This window comes from Petaurus breviceps, unplaced genomic scaffold, assembly GCF_028583685.1.
Source record: "Petaurus breviceps papuanus isolate PSGF00001 unplaced genomic scaffold, PetGlider_PUasm1.0 174, whole genome shotgun sequence".
NCBI classification, from domain to species: Eukaryota; Metazoa; Chordata; class Mammalia; order Diprotodontia; family Petauridae; genus Petaurus; species Petaurus breviceps.
Window position 1 is genome coordinate 48,916,364 of NW_027185761.1, and position 23,583 is coordinate 48,939,946.

The 23,583-nt window shown below is 40.2% G+C and overlaps 1 protein-coding gene across 6 annotated transcripts in view; it reads left to right on the plus strand.

Annotated features, from left to right (window-relative positions):
* Window positions 1–23,175, plus strand: part of MAGI1 (membrane associated guanylate kinase, WW and PDZ domain containing 1) — a 740,901-nt gene extending 717,726 nt beyond the window's left edge. For 3 of the 6 annotated variants that reach the window (XM_069084168.1, XM_069084172.1, XM_069084170.1), the window contains 5 exons: window positions 10,389–10,482; window positions 10,622–10,682; window positions 11,344–11,487; window positions 14,735–14,873; window positions 19,494–23,175. In XM_069084168.1, coding sequence (XP_068940269.1) covers window positions 10,389–10,482; window positions 10,622–10,682; window positions 11,344–11,487; window positions 14,735–14,873; window positions 19,494–20,275 — 1,220 coding nt within the window. In that variant the 3' untranslated portion in view covers window positions 20,276–23,175. Of the gene's footprint in view, window positions 1–10,388; window positions 10,483–10,621; window positions 10,683–11,340; window positions 11,488–14,734; window positions 14,874–16,866; window positions 16,956–19,493 lie in introns of all 6 variants that reach the window. The other 3 variants (XM_069084167.1, XM_069084169.1, XM_069084171.1) reach the window with 2 other exon arrangements.
* Window positions 23,176–23,583: the final 408 nt, after the last annotated feature.

Sequence of the window (23,583 nt, forward strand, 5' to 3'; positions counted from 1 at the left end):
TCTCTCTGTCTCTCTCTGTCTCTCTCTCTCTCTGTCTCTCTCTCTCTGTCTCTCTCTCTGTCTCTCTCTCTATCTCTGTCTCTGTCTCTCTCTCTGTCTCTGTCTCTGTCTCTCTCTCTCTCTCTGTCTCTGTCTCTCTTTCTCTCTTTCTCTCTCTCCCCCTCTCTCTCTGTCTCTCTCTCCATCTCTCTCTGTCTCTCTCCCCTCTCATCTTTCTCTCTCCTTTCCTCTTTCTCTCTCTGCTCTCCCCTCCTCTCCTCTTTTCTCTCTCATTGTCTCTTTCATGTAATGGAATATGCTACCATGTCCATCCCTAACCAAATAAATCTGTGAAAGCTTCAACCCCTTTATTAACTGCATCTCTCCCTCTCACTGAAAGATCTGCATTCTAGCCCTGTTTGGGTTCTGGGGTGAAGATCTCAGAAAATCTTCAACTTTCCCCTCATTCCTGAGCCCTCAGCACCCTCTTCTTTAAAATTACTAAGTCTGCATATTTGAGATGCTTTGAAAGCATAGCTGGAAACAGCTATGGGATTTTTAACATATGCTGTCCCTGAAATTTAACCAACATCCAGAAATTTCATAAACCTAAAAGATTTTAGTCTAGGCAGCTTGTTGGAAGGCCATTTTATTCTTACTAGAGTGTATTTTGTTTCTTAATGGAATGATTGATGGAAGAAGGATATCTCAATTCAATTCAACAAACATTCTTAACTCAACAAACTTTCTCACCTACCTGAGTATGTTAGAGTTTATGTTCCAATAATAGGTTCCTGATCCTTAGAAATAGAGACCATGTCATTTTTCACTCTTCAAAGATTTATAAAGCACCCAGGAATGGACAGACTCTGGGCTAGGTCCTGGAGATACAGAGACAGAAATAAATAGACCCTCTCTTGAGGGAACTTATATTTTATTGGAAGTGGGGGAAGGAATGACATGTGCATGTATGATGGGATAATTGTATTTGAGTTCAGAGGGACCTGACTTTAAATCCCGATTTTGTCTCTTACTGTCTCTGTGACCTTAGGCAAGTTGTTACATTCTCTGTAAAATGAAGAAGTCGGAAATATGTCCTCTGAGCTTTAAATCTATGATCCAAAGACCTCCCAGGTTCCTTCCAGCTTAAAATCCTATGAGCCAAAATTGAAGATGAGGAAGGAGCAAAATCTGTAGTGCTCTGAGAAAGTAGGTTTCGATGAAATATAATTATCTCCATTCTTCCCCCCTCTCCCAGTTAGGGCTAATGCCAGAATATGACTTCCTTTGGACCTACTCTTACTGATATTTAATGACAAATACGTTAAAATGTTAATGAGAGATGTTGAGTTGGGCAAGCACAATGTGATGGTCTTGAGGATTGCAATTTGGCGTGGAGTGACTGTATTATAAGTATAAACCTTCCTTGAAAAAAAGGGGATTCTTTGCCAGATATTTTTGGTGATCTTTGCTTGCCTATGAGCTGACTGCAAAGTTATGTTGTAAAACATTTCTTTTGAATGCAAGGGCAAAGTATTGGTGGAGAAAGTTCTTAAAGATCTATTCTGTGGTTCTGAAAGACATGAAAGCTAGAGGTCTACTAAGTTTATCTGAGGATGACTTGCTTCCCCCTAACTCAGTGTTTTAAAATTACCAGTATTAAAAAAGTAGATTATACAATCCATGTGACTTTCATAAGAAAAAGAAAACCCAATAATTTTTAGGAAGTAATAGTGGGAAGCCCAAAGAGAAGCATCTGGATGACCAAATATAAGGAGTAGCCTGCTTCTCCCATTTCAGTGTTTTATTTTCCTTAGCTTACAATTCAATTTAGAAGTCTATTCTACTTAATTCATTAGTCTCATAAGTCTTAATGGAATGTTTTTAAAGTTATCTGAAGATCATACATCCCCATGAAAAAAGAGAAAAAATAAAAACACAAGCCTGAAGAAAGTCCTGTTATATGAGAGATAGGGAGAGAAAGGAGAGGCAGCATAGCATGGTAGGTAGAAACCTGGCCAGCCTGAGAGTAAGAAAGATCTTGTTTCAAGATCCACCTCTTACACATATGGTCACTCAACTTCCCAGTGGCCCCAGGTAGCTCTAAGATGATAATTCACAAGTTGCTGATCTGCTTCGGTGGAGGGAAGATCCATACTGGGAGTCCTCCATTCTGGTTCTATCCAAGGACAGGACTAAGAAAGGGAAAAAGAAAGAGCTTCCATCCAGGAGGGAGTAACAAAGGTACATAGTCCCAAGGGATTGAATAAGGTGGTCTACTCCTTTGGCACAGGATAGAAAGAAGAATCCAAAAGAGTAACTGACCCCAAACTGGACAGAGAATAAGAAAAAGTAGAAAGCCAAGCTGGTCTGCAGGATTGAGTATGAGATGATCAAAAGTCTAGACCAAACACGGAAAGCAAAACATGTAGAAAAAGAAGGGACCCCTTACAAGACACACACACCCAATAGAATTTTACAAGATTGTTTAGCAAAAGGTAATTACTAATAAATATGGTGCCACCTAATTATAACAGAAGGCATCCTAGGGCAGCATGGTGGAGCATCAGAGTCAGGGAGGGTCTAACCTACCCTGCCTGTGTGATTCTAGGGAGGTCACTAAATCACTCAGGGACCTGACGTCTCTCCAAGATGGTAACTTGCAGAGTGGGTGTTGATCTCTTCATCTGCATCTTTTCTATTTCAGTGAAATTATAAATTTGGTCCACCCCACCACACCCCCATCAAAAAAAATAGAAGGAATTACCAGTAGGTGGTTTCCATTTTTTAAAAAACATTTTTTCGCTTTTGAAATTCAGTCATTGCTGAAAAGTTTTGGCGGCCAAACCACATCCCACCTGATCTAGTTGGAAAGAATGATTAGAAGATAGAAAGTAGTGAAAAAGTGTCTTTCTAGAGCCACATGTATCAGGATCAGACCATGATGGCACCAGGGGTAATAACAGACTTAGTGAATGTAGTTGAAGAGCCTTCAGGATTTTCTCTGCAAACCCTTTTCAGTCCAGGAAAAGGTCCTGTCACCTGCAGAGTGAGAAGGTGTAGCTGGTGCCTTTTTAAAAGGAGAGGAAAATGCTCACTCAACATTTTAGGCTTGTCTGCTGAAGTCCCATGGCTGAGGAGATACAGAAAGAAAATACTGGGCAGTTTGCAAATATCTCAAAGAAAGGCAGATGCTGAATCAAAGCCATAATGACGTTGGGATGAGCAAATCATATCAGTCACTGAATTCCCTTTGTTGAAAACAGTGTGATAGACCTTGTTGTTAGAGGACTAGGAAATAAATACTCCAGCTAAACCTGTGGACTTTGGAAGGTCTCATCCTCCATCCCGATGTGCCAATAGAGCACACCATGAGCAGCAAAGATGGAATCTTTATTTATAACAAGCAGAGGCGGATGAAACCCTTTAAATCAGAGAGCCTTGTGATGCCTTAACACAAACCGATGGTCTTTTATCTAGTCTTCTAAAACCTTGCCAAGCACAACAGGCTTACTGTGTAAACAGCATCCAAGACCACTCAGAATGCCTTCTCTACCCAGCTCGTTTGAGGACGTGGCCTCAGTGCCCTTCTCTCCGTCCTCCCCGGGGGCTTTCTTCCCACTGCCTCCCACCACTTGTCTTCGTTTGAGTTCTTTCTTAGGCTCCACCAGAGCTATCTTCACCCACTCCCTCTCACTTCTCTCTCCAGCCTCTCTGCTTCCCTTCAAAGGGACGAATGCATAGAAAGCACCTTGCAAACCTGAAAGCGCTCAATGAATGCTTATTATTATTGATTTTATAATTATTTTATGTAATTATAATCTATGAATAATATATTATTTCATTATTGATTTCCTAATCATTTATTTTATACAATTATAATATACAAATGCTGCTTATATAAATACTATATATATAATATAAAAATTATTATTAGACCGGTTTTGGCCTACTCTCATGATCGGTCCCCTTGAACAAGGCCACAGGAGCCCCAGTTCTGTCTTGCTCAGCACTGCTGCACTGAATACAACTTGAGTAAATCAGAGGAAGGTACAAATTTGCCTGCCTTCCTTCCACTTTCAGTAATGAGGATGATGATGGTGGTGATGGTGGTGATGGTGGTGATGATTACTAACATCCTGGGTAGCACTCACTTTAAGATTTACAAGGTCTCTTACATACTTTTTAAAATGGACCCTCACAAAGACCTTGTTTGATAAGTGCTATTGTTTTCCTCATTTTATAGAAGCAGAAAATGAGGCTGAGAGGATAAGTGACTTCCCCAGGTTCATACACTAGGGAGGGTCTAAGGCAGGTCTTCCTGACCCCCGGTTCCAAGATCTACCCACTGCACCACCTGGACGCCTTATTATCTGCGAGTTAGACCTTCTCTTTCCTCTGTATCTTGGTGAAAGAGGAAGCACGTTATGATAGCCCCACGGAGTTTCAGGGAAAAGACTGTTCTTCTTCAATCTCAGCTTTGACCTTGATAGCTCCATATGTCCCAAAGTCACCTTCTCTTCACAGTGTTGCCAAATGAACCCTGGACGAAAGTGAATCAATGATGCTCTTAGAGCTAAAATTTGGCATCATTATACCCCTGGCAGATCTGAGATAACTTTAATATAATTCGGTTTAATAAAAATTTATTAAGGGCCTAGTATGTGCCTGGTGCTGAGGATACAAAGACATAAATGAACCATTACCTGCCCTCAGGGAACTTTAATTCTGCCTATCAAGAAGGATGAAATTTATATGATGAAAATATTATAGGATTTGTGAAGATAAAAACTTAATGAATTCTCACATGTTAGTTTCTCAGATCTAGGGTCAGATTTAGAACTGAAAAGGACCCTGTGAAGCCCTAGAGTCTAGTGGCCTCATTTTTCATATGAGGAAACTGAGGCACAAAGAGGGTTTTTTTTTTTTTAGTGAATTGCTCAGGGTTATACAACCAGTAAACAGATGAGGCAGGATTTGAACCCAGGGCTTTCTGATTCCAGGCCTAACACTCTACTGTACCATTCTAAATTATATTCTCAGGCTTCTTATTTCAAAGAAGTCAGGCTGAAGTGTATGTTGACCTAGGTAGTAATGTTAGACTATACTTACTGTTTTGTGGAAAAAGACATGAAGCCAGGTAGATGCCCATACTTCTCTTCAGGAGAAGGTCTCAGGACCTGATAAACAGCCACTTTCAGGCATAAAGAAAGGAATATCATAGCATATGCTTCAAAAAATAAATCTACCAAGACTTTCAAATATTCGTAGCATTCAGATTTTCAAATATTTATTACACATATATTTATGCATTAAAATATTCATGAAATGAACAATTCTGCCCTTTCTTGGTCTGCTTGACTTTGGAACAGAGATGCTATGGCTGAGGTTAGGGCTGCCAACAAAGAAAGAAGGGTAGAATTGCAAGTGCCCACCATTTTTTATGTCCGAAAATTAGATCCAAGAGAGCCTGTGTCCTGAAGTATGTGGATGCCATGACAATAGCTTGTACAGTATGGTGGGCTATTCTTGGTAAACTATTTCTGTGATAGCACAGCAGAGCTATTCCAATTTGCCCAGGAGAACTCAAGTCATTGCAAATAACATTTCAGAGAAAGATATAAGATACTTAAGCCCAGGAATGACCACCAAAGTAGCCAATCTTCCAAACTTCCAAGACATTTCAGCTTCTTCAAGGCAGAAAAAAGTGAAGAATAGAATTAGCTGGTAGAGTAACCAGAAGTCTGTCCTTGGTGTCTGGAAGACCTGGGTTTAAGGGTGGCTTTGGGACCCTGGGCAAGTCATTTAAGCTCTCATTAGCCCCAGGATACTCTCTTTAAGTTGGAGTCAGGGAGTTTGGGTTTCATTTCTGGCTTTGACACTTGCTACCTATGGGACTTTTACCAAGTCGCAACCTCCCCAGGTCTCAAGAGTTTCCTTATCTCCAAAATGAGGGGTAATTGTCTGTTATGATCTTTCCCAACTCTACATCTATTATCTGTAAGATGAAAGGGTCTGACTACATAACTTTTAGCTCTAAAATCTAAGTTCCTATGACAGAAGCAAGATGTGTCTGTATGGAGTCAGGTTGTCTGCCTCTGTCCTCTTAGAGAACGAAGGACAAACCACATAACAAGCCATGCTAGGTAGCCTTTGGCTTTGTATCAACAAAGTCTATTTGGAAAGCATTTTGTCAGACACTCATCTCTGCTTAATTGCAGAATGTTTAATACAATGTTAATTAAAATAAGCTCAAATTTATTCATGTGATGGAAATGTAGGGATCTAAGGTATAGGGAGACCACTTTTGGTATTCTGAAAGTGACCAGTAAAAGCAAGAAAATGCCAATCCTCTTTTAGCCAATTTAATTATCTAGTATTAATTAATAAGTTGGGAGCTGGAGGGAGTTGTGAACTCAGACTTGGTCTTTTATTTCTAAAGACACTTCATTGAATTGGTAACACTTGTGTAGCAGAATATCAAAGTCATTTAAAAAGGAAGTTCTTTATTTTAAATTGCAAACGAGTGTTTGCTTCCCTTGTCTTCTGCATGAATCACCCATTAATGCAGAATTAAATGATGGGAATCACCAGAGAAGAAGAAATCATCTCAATTTGGAATACCATGTGAAAAGTCAATAAAAATTCATAATTGCCTCCAACCTGAAAGTCTGAATGGTAGAATACAGAAAATGGTAACTGGGCCATAATAGATACAAAGGACCCCATCTGTGTGAGAATTAGGCTGTTAGCTTTTGAGTCCCCTGAAAAGAATGAAAACAAGTAACTAAGATGAAAAAACAATTATGACAACTGAATCTGATAGAGGTGGGAGGCTCTTAGGTTACCGTGACACAAAAGAAACCTGAAATGATATCACGACACAATTCAGTGGTTCTGTTTGTTGTTAATTACAAGGAAACATAGTCCCTGATGTCTTGTCTACAATTTCCCTGCAACCCAGTGGAATCTTGTACTTTCTTTTTCACTGTATTTAGTGTAATTACATTGAGTGACAAAGAATGGAAAGAATAGCGATGAACCAAGTGACTGTCAAATACTGTGGAGACTCCTGAAACCCATGTCTTAGTGTCATTGATGTTGCAGAACAAATTGGGTACCAGATTTGAAGGGAGAAAAGAACTGGGTTTGAAATGAGCCTCTGACAATTTGGTCAATTGATGTGACCATAGATGAGTCATTTAAACTATGATTCTCAGTTCACTCATCTGTCAAATGGGTATAGTACTACCTATAGCACTTGCCTCAGAGGATTGCCATGAAGAGCCAGAGACAATGTCTGCAAACTATTTTTCAAACCTTAAAGTGATCTATAAATGTTAGTTACTATTGTTATTGTTATTATTAAAGAGAGGCAGTGTGCTGAAGCCAGCAAAGTCCAGCCTTTGAATCCTGCCTTTAGCACATACTAGCTGTATGACCCTGGCAAGTCACTGAAATCACTCAGTGCCCCTGGGCACCTCTCTAAGAGTAATAAATTACAGAAAAGGTGCCAACATGCATTGGTAGAGGGAGGCTCTTCTCCCAAGAGTTCCCTATACGAGTGAAATCGTTATCCCTATTATTTTCATAATAACATAATATATGCTGCTGCATATTATCTTATACATAATAGTATGCATGCTGACTCTGTTCTTTGAGATCTGCCAATGATCTGAGTAAGTTAATGTCATTTCCAAAGCTATATCTGAAGCCCACTAGGATCCAGATCAAGGACAGCAGTTGGATGTTATCTCTATTCCATAGAAGGTATGGTCATTCAGCAAGTCATTCCAGTCATTGATCTGAGGATAGAAGAGAAAGCATAGTCCTGGAAGGATGCTGGAGATGTTGTCTGGTATCATAGACTCAGAGGATTTAGGGGCTGGAAAGATCTTCAGAGGTTCTAGAGCTTAACATAACTCCCTCCCCAACCCCAAACCCCACCCCAATTCTTCATACGATCTTCATATTACATAAGACCGGGAGAGGTGAGGTCCAAGGGCACAACTCAGATCTCTTGACTTCCAATACAGCCTTCTTTCCAAAATGCCTTATTATAAGGTATCATATTGGCTGAGTGTAATGGTTCCTCCACGCCAGTAGGACGAATCAGCCAAAGACATGAAAAAAGACAATTACAGTTACTTTCAATGATATCAACTCCAAAAGTTCAGAAATAAAACACAAACCTCCCTCTAATCAATGCAGTGCGAATCTGACCTTTGAGAATTTATCTTAACCATTAAATTTATATATATACACATGTGTGTACTTATATGTTAAATGTACATATATCCACATGCATATATGTTTTATATATACATATGTACATTACATATACATGAATATATACATGTATATATGTGTGTATAAATATAGACACACACATAGACATAATAAAAAGCCCCTCCTTTCCATCCTGAGGAAAGAAGGCTCAAAATTTCACTGAACTTTTGAAAAGTATTCAACCCAACAAGCACATACTAAGTCCTTCCTTCCCATGTGTCAGACATTTTGAAAACTCCAAATGAATCAGGCATCCCCTATCCTCAAGGAGCATGCATTCTATTGGACACATGTATTTTTCTTCTAAATCCAGAAACTTGTGCATTACTCACCCATGATTCTGTTGTTCACAATCATGAGAGAATTCTTTTTCTATACTGAACAAAGAACTTAGAATCAACACACAGACCCATTGCTCTGTCGATAATAAACCCATGCGTGAGGTGTGTTTTCTCAAGCTTTTGCTGTGCAAATTTCTAGAGATTTTAATGAAGTTGCTTCTGAATGTGTCCAGTGAGAAGAAAAGCCAATTTACATGAGAATGTATTCACATTCATAGGCTGCTTGGTGTAGCTAATTTATACCTGCAGACTCAGGCTCTTAACAATGCAGGTTTAAAAATTAATCTTTCACCACCAGCCTTGGATACATTCTCTGAAGAATCCAATATCTTCTATTGTGCCCAGTAAAGAGAAGTTCAGACATGATGTGTTTTTGTTTTTGTTTCTTAAAGTAGAGTATTACGTTAGTTCCCTTTCACTAGCAGTAATCAATAGTAGGAAAAGCCAAATGGAGGAGACTGGCAGCCAGTTGGAATATGCAAGCAGAGAAGGTTGGGATCATTGTGTCAGTTTCCAGTAGGCTGCTCTTTAAGACCATGTTTCAGTGGTACTCTTTTTTTCTTTTAATTTTATTATTATTATTTTGCTTTTTGGAGGGCAATCGGGGTTGTGAGTTGCCCAGGGTCACATGGAATTTTATTAAATTAAAAAAAAATAGCCAGGATTCCCAGTCTCTCCTGAGATGGGAATAGAGTGGCTACAGATAGCTCTTGTGCCACTCTCATTGGTTTTGACCTCCTCTGTTTCTGACCTAGGCTAGTTCACCCCTCCTTAAGGCAACCTGGTGCCCCCTCTACTCCTGGAGGCTCACGTGCCAGTGTCAGGTCTTGTGTAGACTCCTGATCGACTTAGCCCATGGTAGCTCAGAAATCCAGAACTTGAGAGATCAGCCAGCCTCAGCTTCTGCAGTAAAGTCATCACAGGTGGGCACAGCCATGCCCAACCAAAGATATATACTCTTATACTATGCTAACAGAGATAACCTTTTTGTAAGCAGGTTGAAAAGAATTAAGAAGTGTACTAGCCCCCTTAGCCTTTTCTTTATAATCAATCAGTAAACATTAAGTACATACTGTGTGCCAGGATCTGTGCTAAGCATTTATAAGCCACTTACTTTCCTGTCTTGGGACTCATGGACTATCCTCTGCTCTCTGATGGACGTGCTTCATTTCTGTCTGGTCTTACAGCAGTTTCAGGGCATAAACTCTTACAAATTTCTACCAAGAACATCCCAGACTCATTGTAGAGCAAACCAACCATTCACTTGTAGAATTCCCTTCTAGTGAGCTATTACACAGTGCCTGGGACACAATAAGTCACTGCCTGGTAACAGACAGATTGTGACCAATTCCTCATCTCAGTTGACCTCAACAAGAATTCATTTCATACCTATCCTGTGCTAAGTACTACAGGTACCTGCCACGCAGCCCTGGGCAAATCCCTTAACCCCTCACTGCCCCAGACAAATATCTGACTATCAATTGCAGAGCTGGGAATGATCTACTTCCCTGTATTAAGGAAATCAAGGTCTGGTCTTCTAAAAAAAATACCCCAGGTACTATTATATGTGCTGGAGATACAGACAGAAAATTAAACAGTTGCTGCCTTCATGTAGCTGACACTGTACTAGGGTAAACACCATGTACCCAGCTGAATAAATACAAAATATGCATAAGGTAAATGCAAAATCATTTGGGGGTGCCAAATACTAATAACTGGCCAGGCCAGGTCTGGAGGAAGACATGTAATGCTTCCCTCATTTCCTATCTCCCCCTGCAGAGTCCTCAAATGCCACTTTGTTGACCAATGCTGAGAAGATCGCCACCATTACCACCACACATGCACCTTCCCAACAAGGAGCCCAGGAGACCAGGTCAGCTGCCATATATGTAGATGTATTTTATGTTCCATGATCATTTCTGGCACATCCATCGATTGCCCTTGGTTCTTTCCCAGTTTTCCCATGGGTTGTTCTTTTTTTTTTTTTCTCTCCCTTTCTCTTTATTCAACAGGAACAACACTAAACCAAAGCAGGAATCGCAGTTTGATTTCAAAGCCCCCCAAGCTGCACAGGTGAGCTTAGCTTCTTTCATTTGCCTCGTTTACCCGGTACGCTGACTGCAACTCACTCAGGCTGTATTGGGGAGACGTTCTTTAAACAGGGGGGGGAAATAACACCTTACAAAGTAATTTATTTATCAACCACAAGCCCTCAGATCCAGTTCTTTCAAAAATGAGGATTTAATACCTTGCTTTTAAAAATATGTCTGGATATGCTTTTTTTAAAAAAAAAAATTCTTGGGAGAAAAAGAACCCAAACCAAATACAGGCTCTAGCAAAAGAGCAAAGTCTCTAGTAGCCATTGATAACATGGAAGGGTCTATGGCCCCAAAGTGCATTTTACCAAGGAGGAATTAGGTTACCAATATTGAATGGCCCAGGCACAAGATTCAGAAAAGGAATGGTGAACCATATTAAAAGGGCTTCATTTAAAGATAGGGTTAAACCTCAATCATAATTTGATTTATTTTTTTTTATTAATGATGCTATGTACATTCTAGGCCCTTAGCAGAATGGGGATATAAATGAATGGATGACTGAAATGAATGGATCAATGACTGGCATGAATGAATGAATGAATGAATGAATGAATGAATGAATGAAAATATTTGTGAGCAACCTGAATTCAACCTATGGGCCTCAACAATTCTTCTACTTCCATGACTTTCAGCAGGACCAAGATTTCTACACTGTTGAATTGGAAAGAGGAGCCAAAGGATTTGGTTTTAGCCTTCGAGGTGGCAGAGAGTATAACATGGATCTCTATGTGTTGCGGTTAGCTGAGGATGGTCCAGCGGAGAGGTGTGGAAAGATGAGGGTATGTATGAAGAGGGAACTTCTATTTGCCATGACCAATGGTGGCCCTAGAGAATAGCTAATGAAATGTGTCTTCATTTTTTGTCTACAAAGAGGTGCAGAGCTACTGGTACAGAATGTTGCCTACGTCTAAAGACAAGGTTACCTTTTCTGTTGGTTTTGCTTAATTGTTTTTATTTGTTATGGGAAAAGTTCAGCACTGGCTAGGGGTGGGGTGGGTTATATCCAGAAAGTGCCAGGCTTGAAGTCAGAAATGCTCATCTTCATGAGTTTCTATTCTGGCCTCGGACACTTAACTCTCTGTGTGACCCTAGGCAAGTCATTTAACCCTGTTTGCCTCAGTTTCCTCATTTGTAAAATGAGCTGAAGAAGGAAATGGCAAACCACTCCAGTATCTTTGCCAAGAAACCCTAAATAGGGTCACAGAGTCAGACATGACTGAAAATGACTGAACAACAACAAAGAAAAGTCATTAATAAAAACATATCCTCTTAAAATTACTTATAAACAAACATAATCCTAAAACAATTTTACTATATCTAAAAATTTACCCTTTTTGTAAAGTCAAATCTACATTTTGGGAATCAAGAGGCCTAAGAGATTTAGATACTCATTGTAGGATTCAAGGGCTTGATTTTGGTGGAAAGCTGGAATAAGTTTCAGAGCGGGAATTCATTTGTGCAGTTAACAGTCTCATGTAAAATCTGCCCCCAAAAGCAGGCAAAGAAGGGAGGAGGCGGGGGACACTGGGCCAGGAGACTGGAGGGAGGGAGGATGTTCTTTGTCCCAGTCACACAAAATTCTTAGGCTGTATGCAACTGAACTTGGCCCAAACTGTTCTAAAACTACAATATAAGCTCTTGCACTGTATTTTCTACATCGTCTTAAAGGTGCCTGTCTTGTTAGATTCTGAGGACTTCTGAATGCTACCTCAGACAAAGGACAAAGAATTGACTTGCGATTTCTTCCATACTGTTGGAAAACTTAACAGTTGTAGTGACTTGTGCTCAGGCTCTCCTTTTAAAGTTGTTCTTTGTAATTCATTCTTGGGCAGAAAATTCAGGTTTGAGGTAATTATACAACTTGGAATCCCCAAAATGCTCAGGGTTTTTCTCTATGGTTGTAAGATCCCTCTGCCCAGGATGGACCTCACTCTACCTGCATGGTAAATGGGCAAGCTGTGCTCACATATGTGAGACTAAGGTACTGAGAAAACCATTAGATATGCTGGTAAATTAGTCTTTTAGGCTATTAGGAAGAGGCAGGATGGTATACTGCATAGGGAGTCAGCACCAGCTTTGTGACTATGGACCAAACATCACCTCTCAGTGCTGCTGGGTAATTATCTAACATTATAAGGTACATACAGATGAGTTGTATGTACCTTCATAGGTGAAGGGAATTTCCTTACTGGAGAGTTCTCTGCACTGGAAAAGTCATAGGTTTAGAACAAGAAAAGAAAAAGAAAATTTTTTTAATGCTTCATGTGAGAAACAGTAAAGCTGCCTCTGCATAAGCCTCCAGTTTATCAGGTGAACCTGGTATTGATTCTCATTAATTATCGTGGCCAAATGGCTAGAGCCCTGGGGTTAGAGCCTAGAAGACCTGATTTCGAGTTTTGTCTTGGATAGTTTCTGGTTTTATGACCCTGGGGAAGTCACTTGACTCTATGTCCCTCAAGCACAGGCTTAACATTAGGTTCTGTTTAAAGAATGCTGGCTAACGAATGAGAAGATATGGCTTTACCATTCACTACCAATATCATCTTGGGCAAAAGACTTAACCCCTCTGAACCATAGTCTCCTCATCTGAAAATGAAGGGGTCAGGGTAAATGATCTCTAAGAACCCTTTTAGTTCTACATCTAAGATGCCAGGATGCTAGGGAAGACATGTTCGTAGCTACACAAGGTCCATTTGTCTTCTTACACCTTCCCTCCATCACTGAAGCTTGCTCTCCTTTAAAACAAAAAAATAAGCTGTGTAAGTTATGCACACACACACACACACACACACGTTTGTGTGTATAATGCTATGGCAAAAAGTTGCTAATTTCTGACATTTATATAAATATGTACATGTGTATATACATATTTGTGTGTATACATATACATGCACACAATCCATATATACAGAGAAGGGAGCAAGGAGGGAGGGAAGGGAAGAGAGAGGAGAGGAATGAAAGGAAAAGAGAGAAGTTTCTAAAAAGAGAGGGAAGAAGAGATGAAAAGGGAGAGAAAGAAGGAAAAAGAAAAGCTGGATATTGTCTTCAACTTTAATCAGATGAAAGAATAACCAGTCATACTATTGATCTATTCTGCTATCCAATCCGACCCTTGGCATTTTTAGATATATAATTAAGCAAAACCCCTAAATGAAATTCATAATTGGCATTTTTTAAAAGGATTTCAGCCCTCAAAATGTATAAGAACCATTGCACATAAATAGTTGGTAACATTGAACAAGAAGATGATAATAAATTTGTGGGCAAATTCCTTGACTGTTCCCCTGACTCTAATATATAATTCAGTACATTCACCTGCAAATTATCTTGAGGGAGGTGAGAGGTAGAGAGAGGATCCACTTAGGAGGGAAATTACTTACAACAGCATTGACATGCATTCACTCAAACACTTCAGCAAGAAGCCTTATCCCTATAATCCTTAAGTAAAATAGTATGTGCCATGCCCTCCGCAAACCTTACAACACTATGTAAATGTTACTTGAATTTTATTCTCAAGAGCCAATATAGCAGGCGGTGCCAGTGAGGAGACAAAGGGATGGGGCAAAGTGGCTGTGAGCCTAGGTCATATTATATTCATCCGGCATGTGTTAGTGACCAGGGATGACTTTGACTTTCCCATCCACAGATCTTAGAAGGTTTTATCGGAACAGTGCTTGAACAAAGCTCTTATACTTCTCTGCCCTTCATTAGGAACATTATTTATGTGAACTTCTTTTCTTGTGCTGAGATATTTGAATCTGTCACAACTAAAACCTAATGAGCTCCCCTGCATATTTGCCAGATCACCAACTGAATTATGGGTGGATTGTCCTAGTAGCTCTAATTAGGGAGATACCCCAGTTCATCTTTCCCACATATGGGTCCCATGGAATTCCTTTATGTAGATTTCATTTCCTTCCCCAAACCAGGTGAGTCTTTTCATTGCAAGATGGGTAGCTTTGGCACTTGTAATAAGTTCCTACTCTGACACGCTGCTCTTCTTCATTTTTTTTTTTGACTTGGTAGATTGGTGATGAAATCTTAGAAATCAATGGGGAAACCACAAAAAATATGAAGCATTCTCGGGCTATAGAACTGATTAAGAATGGTGGCCGCAGAGTTCGTCTGTTTCTGAAACGTGGAGATGGCTCAGTACCAGAATATGGTGGGTCAAACTATGAAAACATTCCTTTCTTCCCTGGCATCACTCCATGAATTTGTCTCCAGAGCCGCAGCGGGAAATTACTTTTGTTTTCCTTTCTCACCAGTGTCTTACCAACCTTTTCGCAACACGTGATTAATTGCCTCGCTTGTTCTGAAATCTCTGCACATTTCATCCTTTTTGCTTGCTTCCATGGACTGGGGCGGAGAGTTAGGCAAGACCATCATAGCGCCCCTTTTCTGGTGATCAGAGAGAGAACATTTTGTCTAGTCCAACCAAGAAAGAAGGAATGTTTGTTTGAACTGTGCCAAACTGTTTCTCATTGCTAGCACAAAATGACACTGTTCTTTTAAAGAAGGAGGAAAGCAGGTTTCCTGAGTGATACATTGAGGCACAGATACTTTTTTTGTTGTTGTTGAATTTGTGTCTGTATTCAGAGACATGAAATTCTCAGCTCTTCTGAATCTCTGTATACAATCACTCCTTCTCTTCCCACCCAAATTCAAACCTTCTGAGCCCACTGTTGTTAAAAAAAAAAGTCTGTTAATATTTAGTCATATATTTTTAAATGCTAGAGGATAAAACACATTTCCAGTGCTCATCATGGGGGAAAGATGCTACTCTACCTTTCCTGTAAGGAAAGCTAAATGCTACACTGCTGTTTCTTTATCACAGCTAGAGACATGAGTTGAGTAGACAGCACTGATCTTGACTTAGATTAGGGTTCTGATGGAGAAATATTGTATATTATGATAATTATGTCCTATTTATTTGAAATAATTGTTTTAAAAAATTATGCCCTAGATGTAGGGCTCTTCCCAACCAAAGGTCTTCAAAGTTTCTATAGAAACTGTGATTGAAGGATACCCTTGAACTTGGCTGCCCCTTATTAGGGATACTAACTACTATTTAGACCTCCTTTCTGAAAGTCGCTCTGCACAATTCACAATTGAATTCTGGGACTTGCTGAGATGTTTGAATCAAGTGCCACTCGATGTGATGGGGTTGCTCATTTGGAACACTCACCTTCCCAATGGTGTATGCTATTTGCTATGGATACTCTGGGCCAAAACCAGGAGGGTCTGATGAAGGCCCTTTTGGGAAATGACCCAATGGGACTCTGAATTCCAACTCAAGTGGAGGAATGTTTCCAACATTCCCATGCAGTGGCTGGGCATGCCTTTCTGCACTAAACTCTTACCACTAGATTCAACGATGGCACTGAAACTGTGTGAAATTCTGTCTTCCTCTTTGTCTTCCCTCTTGTTTGGATGTACCATGTCGTTGGGAACCCATTGTAACCACCCTGTACAGCTTTACATCTCAAAGTATATGTCTGTTGCACTGAGGATGAAAAAAAAAATCCAAGATTCACAAATGTTCTTTGGGCTAAAAATAAAGATCATTAAATATGCAGTTTCAAAGGAAGGGTTTAATATACTGGGCTCATTTGCAAGTGTCATTTGGGCTTAAGCCCCTCAGCTCTATCATTGAGAGTCACAAGTGGGTTGGTTATGCTGTGTTCCATTCCAATATTTTTCTTACGCGATCGGAGCCCACTCCTCTGTGAGGCTATTTTTGTAATGAGTTTTTTGTACTTAATTTCACCACCGTCGCGGTCTTCAGGGGGGTGGATGGGACTCTGGCTTTGGTTTGGTTTTTTTGTTAATTGTCAATGCCTTTCTATACCAGCCTATGTCATTATTCTGGATGTTTAAAAAAAAATGGATGCATTCATTGTCTTGGGTTTTTGAGTCACCTTTTGGCTGTCTAATTATGCTACTATCATAATTGCTGTCTCTCCAGCCTTATTTGGGTGTCGCCTTAGACTGTCTGACTGGACAAATAAACTTTCTTTGCCCTAAGATAACCAAATGAAGATTTATTACTTTTTTTTTCTTTCACCTTTGTTATAGGGAATCTAAATGTTCAACTTTTCTCTCTCTCTCTCTCTCTTTTTCTGACTGTTCTTGGTGCTGGGCTCTCACTTCCTCAGCGATGATCCCTCCTAATATCGCTGCATGTATGAGAAATGACAAGCTCGGGGAGGCTTGCTTCTACCTTATGGGCCATAACCAAACTACGGTTTGTAGTCAAGTCAATCCTAGGTGTTTCTGTGCTGTGGCCTAATTTCCCTCATTGCTTCTGCTTTGCTCTATACTGATATGTATGACAATTCATTCTGAGTGCTCCCCTGCCTTCTTTAAATTGTAAGTACATTACCTAACCTATTCAAGCTTTGATTTGCCTGACGAAGTAAGTAGGTAACCAGGATCGCAGAAAGACTTTGGACACCATCTAGTCCAATCTGTACCTGAATAAGTATCCCTTCCCACCTAGAGGAAGCTTGATGGCACAAGAGTTAGGGGGCTGGAACTGGAATCAGGAAGACCTGAGTTCAAATCCAGTCTTAGACACTTAGTAGCTGTGTGACCCTGAGCAAGTCATTTAACCTTGGTCTTTCTCAGTTCCCTCATCTGTAAAATGAGGATAATAATCACACCTGCCTCCAGAGTTGTTGTGAGGATAAATAACATTTGTAAAGAACTTTCTAAACCTTGAAGCAAATACGAATGCTACGTTCATATGCTGTGTAGCAAATGAATGCGAGTATTATTACTGTTGCTGTTAGCGTTTTTTTATTATCATTGCCATGCTCCCTGCCAAATGACCACCCAGCTGGCACTTAAATGCCCAAAGTGGACGAGAACCCCCTGTGCTCTTGAGGCTGCCCGTTCTACTTTTGGATGCCTGGTTATTTTCTGTTATATTAATCCCCCCAAATTGGGTTCTCTACCCATTCTACCCATTGTTCCTGATTCTTTCCCTTGGGGACAAGTAGAATTAGTTACAGCAGGTGACCTTTAAGGCCCCCTCCGGTGTCTATCTGATAATCCTACCAAAAGATCACCAACAGGCTCACAGATTCAGAGTTGGAAGGCTCCTTAGAGACCATTCATACCTGTGTGACCTTAGGCACATCCCTTACCCTCCCTGACCCTCAGTTTTGTCATCTGTGAAATGGAAGGGAACATGGGGTGGATTAAATGGCCTCTAAGGGCCCTTTGAGCTCTGCATCTATGATCCTAAGTATAATCCCTCTTGTTAGGGGGAAGCCCTGCAGGGCCTTAGAGGAAATCAGTTTTCATGGACTCTCTTTGTCTCCTAAACAAGGAGGCAGAGTGAGAAAACACTTGCTGTACAAGCACCAAACTTTGATGGCAAACCCGAAGCTCATGGCTTTGGATACAAATTTCTCTCCCTCTTCAACACCTACATTTCAAAATGAGCCATTTTTCATCTGCTCCACAGTAGATACCTCCGTGTAAAAGGGAAAGAATGGAGCTTTTTTATCCTGATCCAGGTACCTTAAATAGGGTTTGGGGAAAGGTGAGGAAATGAGATGACATCACAAAACAGGCAGTTTGGCCCTAGGCTGCTCTAATCTGTAATCATCAGCCAAAAGGCTAACTGTACTCCTCCCCCACACCTGAAACTTGAGTGGAAGTTGGGAGTGGGGGACAGGGTGGAGCAGGCTGACTATTCATGAAGGGCCTTGAGTGTTGATAATGTGGACATTGATGCTGTTATGAGAGAGCTTTACTGAGAACATCTGCATTCCACTTTTTCTCTGCAACTGTCATGATGATTTACTGTGGTAGAAGAAATCATTCATGAACATCTGTCTCAAGTGGTAGTTTGTGCATGCATGTGCGTGTGTGTGTGTGTGTGTGTGTAATTTATATTTAGGTAAATTAAACTTCACTGTGTTATATGGAGGTATATGTAGGTAGCTATAAAGATTAGTGGGATGCCATTTAACATGTCTACACACCATTTCAGATGACTCATTAAAGGATGCTCATGGTCAATTCCCTTAACAGTACTAAGAAGCAGAAAATGTTAGCTAATTATTCTATAGCACTTAACATAGTTTCCATAAGAGTTCTCATGACCTTCATGAACAAAAGCTCTTTGAGGCAGGCCTTCCTAGTAAGACTGTACCCATGTTAGAGCCCTGGAAATAGAGGATCTGAAAAGTTTATTCACTTACCCCAATAGCAGCACACAGAAGATTAACTCTTCCAGGTTGAACCTTAGTTATACTTAGTACAAGAGAAGCAGAAAGCATTTCTGATCTCAGAACTAACCAGAAACAATTATTCTTCCATATCACTCCACCCCCAATCTTGAACCCCTATGCCCTCTCCCATCCTTTCCTCCCCCCCCAAAAAAAAACCCACTTCTTTTCAAAACAGCTTATTTAAAGGAAAGGAAAATTTTAGTTTTGTTTAGTTTGATGCACCAGTCAGGATCCGATGCCCTTCAGAAACTGAAATCATGATTAATATTATAATTATTGAAATGATTCATGCCTAGGCAAGTGTGTAGATGTTAGAAACAATGGGGAAAAATAATAGGCTAGCTTTAGAGCATCCCAAGTCCTAATCGATAACTCCCCCTATTTGCAGTTAAATTTAAATTAACAAAGCTTGAGTTGGCTTCCATTAGTGACTGTCTTAACAGTTGTTTGTTTTTGTCATTAATGGAGTCTGAAATGTAGTGAATGGTGTCTGGAGCTAAAGGCCTCTTATACCAAGCTGTTACTTTCATTTCTTCCAGACCCCAGCAGCGACAGGAACGGCCCCCCCACAAGTCCACAAAATGTACCGGAAATGAAAATTGGGCCATCTGATCGGAGACAACACCCATCATTGGAGTCCAGTTATCCACCAGATCTTCACAAATCATCACAACATGGGGAAAAGCGGGCATATGTTAAAGACCCAAAAGGCAGCAGAGAGTATAGCAGACAACTCAATGAACACCACACTTGGAATGGAATTTGTAAAAGACCTGAAGGGGCCGGAGCAGGGAGGCCAAAGGACCGTACACCAGAGGGAAGGAGAGAAACCCACCAGGAGAGGATGGTGATAAATGGACCAAAAAGGAAATCACCTGAAAAGAGGCGAGAGGGAACAAGAAGTGCTGACAATACTTTAGAGAGGAGAGAACGGCACGAGAGGAGGCGAGAGATTTCTCCTGGGAAGAGAAGAGAATGGTCGCCAGGCCACAGAAAAGATAGTTCACCCAGCAGACGGAGAAGATCCTTGGAAAGACTCTTGGATCAAAGGAAATCCCCAGACCGAAGAAGAGAGTTCTCCCCTGAGAGGAGGGCCAAGTCCTCTGACCGAAGGAGAGAGAGGTCCCCAGAGAGGAGGCGAGCACGGTCACCCGAGAGAAGGAGAGAACGGTCACCTGAAAAGAGAAACCGAGATGACAAAAGTGGTCGGAAAGAAAGGGAGGGCCCCAATCAGAAGCCAGAGATGAACCGAAGTTCCAGACATCCCCCTGAGCAGAGAAGGAGACCTTATAAAGAATGCAGCACTGACCTCAGTATCTGAGCCTTTTTGCATCACATTCTAGCCTTTACAGGGTTAAAGATTTTAAGAGGGTAACAAATTATTTAGTTTCTTATGTAACAAAGCATCCAATACCTGATGATCTTAAGAAATAGCAACAAACATTTTATGCAGATGAAACATATAAGAAAAATATATGAAAAGTGTTGTGCCTGATGTATCATATTAAAGAAAGTATTTTTAAATGTATACTTTTTTTGAAAATTATTTGCCAAATGCTGGCCCTAAAGGATATAAATTTTGTTTCTATATACAGTTTAGAGTAGGAGAATCATCCTTGACTGGGCAGCCTTTTCCTCTCATAGTCAAATGGGGCAGTCAGTAATTCCCCCAGGGAAGGAAGTCTATTGATGACATTTAATTATTTGGATCCAGACTGTTATTTAGTGATTTCCTGCTATACTGTATCTAGGAGTTTTGAAAAGAAATGGGGAAAGGGAAGAGGGCAAAAGCATCACACCAGTAGGAGCTTCCTGAAGAAACAGAAAGCAAGCTATCCTCAAAATGAATTAACTGTTCAGAGAGACTACTATTATGATGAAGGATATTTATATGAAGACTAAGCAGCACAAAGAGATTTACTTGATTCTTGATTTAGCGCTGGTTCAACCAATGGTTTGTATGTTTCCTGTCTGGTAGGAGGTAATGAGATGGGAACCAAGGCTGCCACACCCAGGGCACAAGTGTTGACCACCAAACTCATTAAGAAGCCTCAACACCTACCAAGGTTACATTCAGGCAATGCCACCACAGTTTAGTTCAACGACTAGAAGCAATTGGACTAAATGCCCAACATGTGTTGTATCATCTTCTTAGAAGTAGGATAGCAACTAGAAAATGGGGGTGCACGCATAGCATAATGGAGGCATTTGAAATCCCTAGTGTACGGGGGGTGTGTTCATTTTGCTTAGCCTAAACCAGTAGACATTCTTTGCCAGAATTTTTAATTAAGGGAGTCAGGGAGGGAAGAAGGACAAATTTCTGTATTTGTTTTACTTTACTATTTGATTCTTCCTGAGACAAACAGGATACGCCTTGTGAATACAAGAGAAATATCGCCAGGATGACCAAAGAAGCCATTGGGAGAGTTCACCCAATCTGGTTGGGAAGCTTCCGCCCTGGTGACTTTGTTGCTTGAATAGTTCTGGATAGCAGAACAAAATGCAAGGGTTGGGTTTTTGGGGGGTAGGGGGGTGGCTTTTCTTTCTTTTTTTCTTTCTCTTTTCTTTCGAGTTGTAATTTTTCAAGATGCAAGTAGTGTGGTGACGTCTGCTATGGCCGTGGTTTACGGCTGGAATGGATTACTGCCTAGCTGAGCCAAAACGTTTGCCGTTCCCTTTGGACCACTCGAGTAAACTGCTGCTTGTGGCGTGTTGGTGTGTCCATGGTCTACTGTTTCACATCTTCCATACAGACACCAAGCATTGCGAGTCTATCACTGTTGTTCCCGTGGTACTGTAAAAAACAAACAAAAAATATTTTTAAAAAAACCGACAACAAAAACAAACCAAGATGGCCAATCATTGTGTGTACAGTTTAAATTGTAATTAATAGAGCCTGTTGAAACACAAAACTGTTGCCTTTTTTCTTGTATAAAAGAGAATTTATGACAAAAATTTAGCTGTGAGGAATGTGATTAAGTGTTTATATTTCTGAAAATGAAGCAAATCGATTCATGGGGATATATTTTAATGTACACTGAATCAGGTATGTAAAGCTGTTATAAAATGGGAGCCTCTATAAGTAATTCTCAAGCTTTCATTTCTCCCGTCATGGTGGGCCTGCCTGTGGAATATTACGCCCTTGTACACATCCTCTGTTCTCCTGTTCTCCGCTCATCCCTCCTTGCTGTGTGCTATAGGCATAATGCGCTTTTGGTGTTGATGAAAAGCAGTATGTGGGCCAATCTTTTTATAAAACACTATGCATATATAAATACAACATTGTTCATAGCTTTATTTGCCTTTTGGGTTTTTACATGGTGTGAGTAGGAGTCAAGAGTAGATGGGGATTTACTCAAAGCCAGCTACTTTCCTTGAAACAGACAGAATGTATGTTATGACGTAGAAGGAGAAAGCCTGTGAAAGCTATTTTTATTATTAAATAATTTTTTTTCCATACAAAACATTCATCCAACTGCAGTAATCAGATTCAGGAAGAATAACCCTGAATAATACTGTTCTTGTCTAGTTCATTTGGGTTTATTTGTTGGATATTTTTCTTCCCCTCCTAAGGCAAGAAATTGAATTCCACCTAAGGCCCCACCTCTAGGAGTTGATTCCTGATTTCTAGCCAAATACATGATGTGAAATGCCTGCTATCTCCAGGTCAATTCAATATCTATTTGTCTCTCATCAAGGTGGAGCTTTGAGTAGATCCCAAAGTGAACCTGTCTTAGGATAACTTATTGTCAGGGGTGGTATTTAGAAGTTAAAATCTGTGTGTAACCAACTGGGGCCAGTCAAAGTCTCTGAAGTCCTGGGGTATGACGACTTGGTCTTTATTCCCCAATTTGTTTTCCTTTGGAAACACTGTACTGTATGAGGACTATGCATAAAGTCAAAGGATACAGTTTTCTCTCAACTGCTGTACTTAACATTGGGTATTTCTTGCTGGTTCACTGCTCTAGCTAGCACACAAGTCAATGTCTTGATGGGAGGTGATCGATAAGTATATTTTGTATGTTCAAAATCAAACCATTTCGAATTATTTCCCCCACCACACAATCAATGCCTGGAAGAATGTTAGGGTGAAAACCAGACACCCTACTTGTATTTTTTAAGTTTGAGTCTTTTGTGAAAGATTTTTTTAATGCATTTTTACTGTAAAAAAAAAAAATACACGGAAAATGTATGCATTCCATAACAATTGCCGCTTCTGGATTTGTATTGTTGTTGTCTCTGATTTGTCGCCTCGACTTTCTGAATACATTTGGGTCAAGTCTTCAGCTGGGAACTTGCCAGTCCAGCACTTTCTTCCAACTAACTAAAACATCGATCTGTCACAGTAAGGCTAAATGACTACCATTCTGATTCCATGCTCATCTACCAAGAGTAAGAGGAATGAATTGCACCTTAAAATTTCTTCAGAGACTCTAGCAAGCTCCTCACTTTCCTCTGACCACCCCTTTTGTTCCCTATTTCTTTTGTATTAACAAAAATTTATGGAATTTTAGAGTTGATGGATTCAAATACCACCTCAGATGCTAAGCAAAGTGTCTAGCATTCAGTAGGCACTTAATAGTTATTTCCTAACAACTACTTGTGTAACCTTGGAAAGTCACTTCAACT